The sequence below is a fragment of the Myotis davidii genome, unplaced genomic scaffold, assembly GCF_000327345.1.
Source record: "Myotis davidii unplaced genomic scaffold, ASM32734v1 scaffold2863, whole genome shotgun sequence".
Classification (NCBI taxonomy): domain Eukaryota; kingdom Metazoa; phylum Chordata; class Mammalia; order Chiroptera; family Vespertilionidae; genus Myotis; species Myotis davidii.
Window position 1 is genome coordinate 427,681 of NW_006294115.1, and position 1,378 is coordinate 429,058.

The following is a 1,378-nucleotide window of genomic DNA, read 5'->3' on the forward strand; positions in this document are numbered from 1 at the left end:
CCTCAGCCCGACCGCTGCCCGGGCTCCGCAGGAACGTGGGGGCAGGGATCGGGCCCACTGCTGCGGGCAGGTGCAGCCGGCACTCTGACCCCCACGGCACTCGTTAAGGAGTGACCCTGCCCACAGGGATTGGCAGGGGGGACTCAGAAGGGGGCTCCATGATCTCATCGACACGGGGATCCGGGAGCTGGGCAAACCCAGACACAGTTCCTTTATTTTTATATATAACACTGGTTCTTTTTTAAAAATATATAGTTTTTTATTGATTTCAGAGAGGAAGCGAGAGGGGGAGAGAGAGAGAGAAACATCAATGATGAGAGAGAATCATGGACCGGCTGCCTCCTGCACACCCCACATGGGGGATGGAGCCTAAAACCCGGGCACGTGCTCTGACTGGGAATCGAACCCTGACCTCCAGGTTCATAGGTCGACGCTCAGCCACTGAGCCACGCGGGCTGGGCCAGACACAGTTCTTTACTCCAGGACTGGCAGAACCTTCCCGGCATTTTGCTCTGTCCATCTCAAAGCCGGGCACGGGAAGAGGGCTGTCAGGCGCGTGTTACCGTGCGGTGTCTGTCACCGGCTCCCGAAGGCCAGGGGTCACCATCGGATGAGGCAGCCCGCCTCCCGCCGGCCTGGCCTTCGTCTTCTCTCCCTGTGGCCACAGCCAGGCCCCTCATGGGGGCACCACAGCCCCCCTCCTCCCTCCCCACCACAGGCTCCCCCCTTTGTCAAGAGCCAGATCCTTCCGGAAGGCTCTGTGTCGACAAGTCTTTTTTATCAACAAAGGCCCTCAGCTCTGGGGGCGGGGGGAGGGGTACATCCAATTCCCTGTTTAGCCGTGTCTGGTGACTGACTGACAGACCACGGAAGGCCCAACCCGCCCATCAGCTTGCTGGCCAACCCAAAGCTGCTCTACGTCTGAGCGTGGCTACTATGAGCCCGCCCAAGGAGAAAGGAGGAGAGGGGGTGCTAGAGGAGCTGTGGGTGCCCTTGCAGCCCCCCCCCATACACCAAGGGAGCAGGAAATGAAAGCTCTGGGCCTGTTGGGAAGGAGGAGGAGGAGGAGGAGGCGGCAGGAGACTGGTAGTGCTGGCCAAACTGGCCCACTCGTAGCTGGTAGCCAGCGGCAGAGGAAGGCAGAGCGGAGGGCCTCTGCATCGGCTGCAGGTGGGACGAGCCTGACGCCGGCTGGCCAGTGGCTGGTGGCAGTGGCTGATGGGACTGGTAAAGCTGTTGTCTCAGCTGCTGGACTTGCTGCTGCTGCTGCTGGCTGGATGCCTGCTGCTGGTACTGAGCGCTCCCCGGAGAGAAAGGCCCCGTGTAGTCCTGCTGATAATGAGACACACCACCAAGGCCAGAGTGCTGGGCTTGGAAC

At 61.0% G+C, this 1,378-nt stretch overlaps 1 protein-coding gene across 1 annotated transcript in view; it reads left to right on the top strand.

Moving 5' to 3' along the window:
• The window catches only part of CD5 (CD5 molecule), a gene marked incomplete at its 5' end in the record, with an annotated part of 11,291 nt that overhangs the window by 5,319 nt on the left and 4,594 nt on the right, over nucleotides 1-1,378 (top strand). The window contains 1 exon segment of the mRNA XM_015566855.1: nucleotides 46-75. Coding sequence (XP_015422341.1) covers nucleotides 46-75 — 30 coding nt within the window.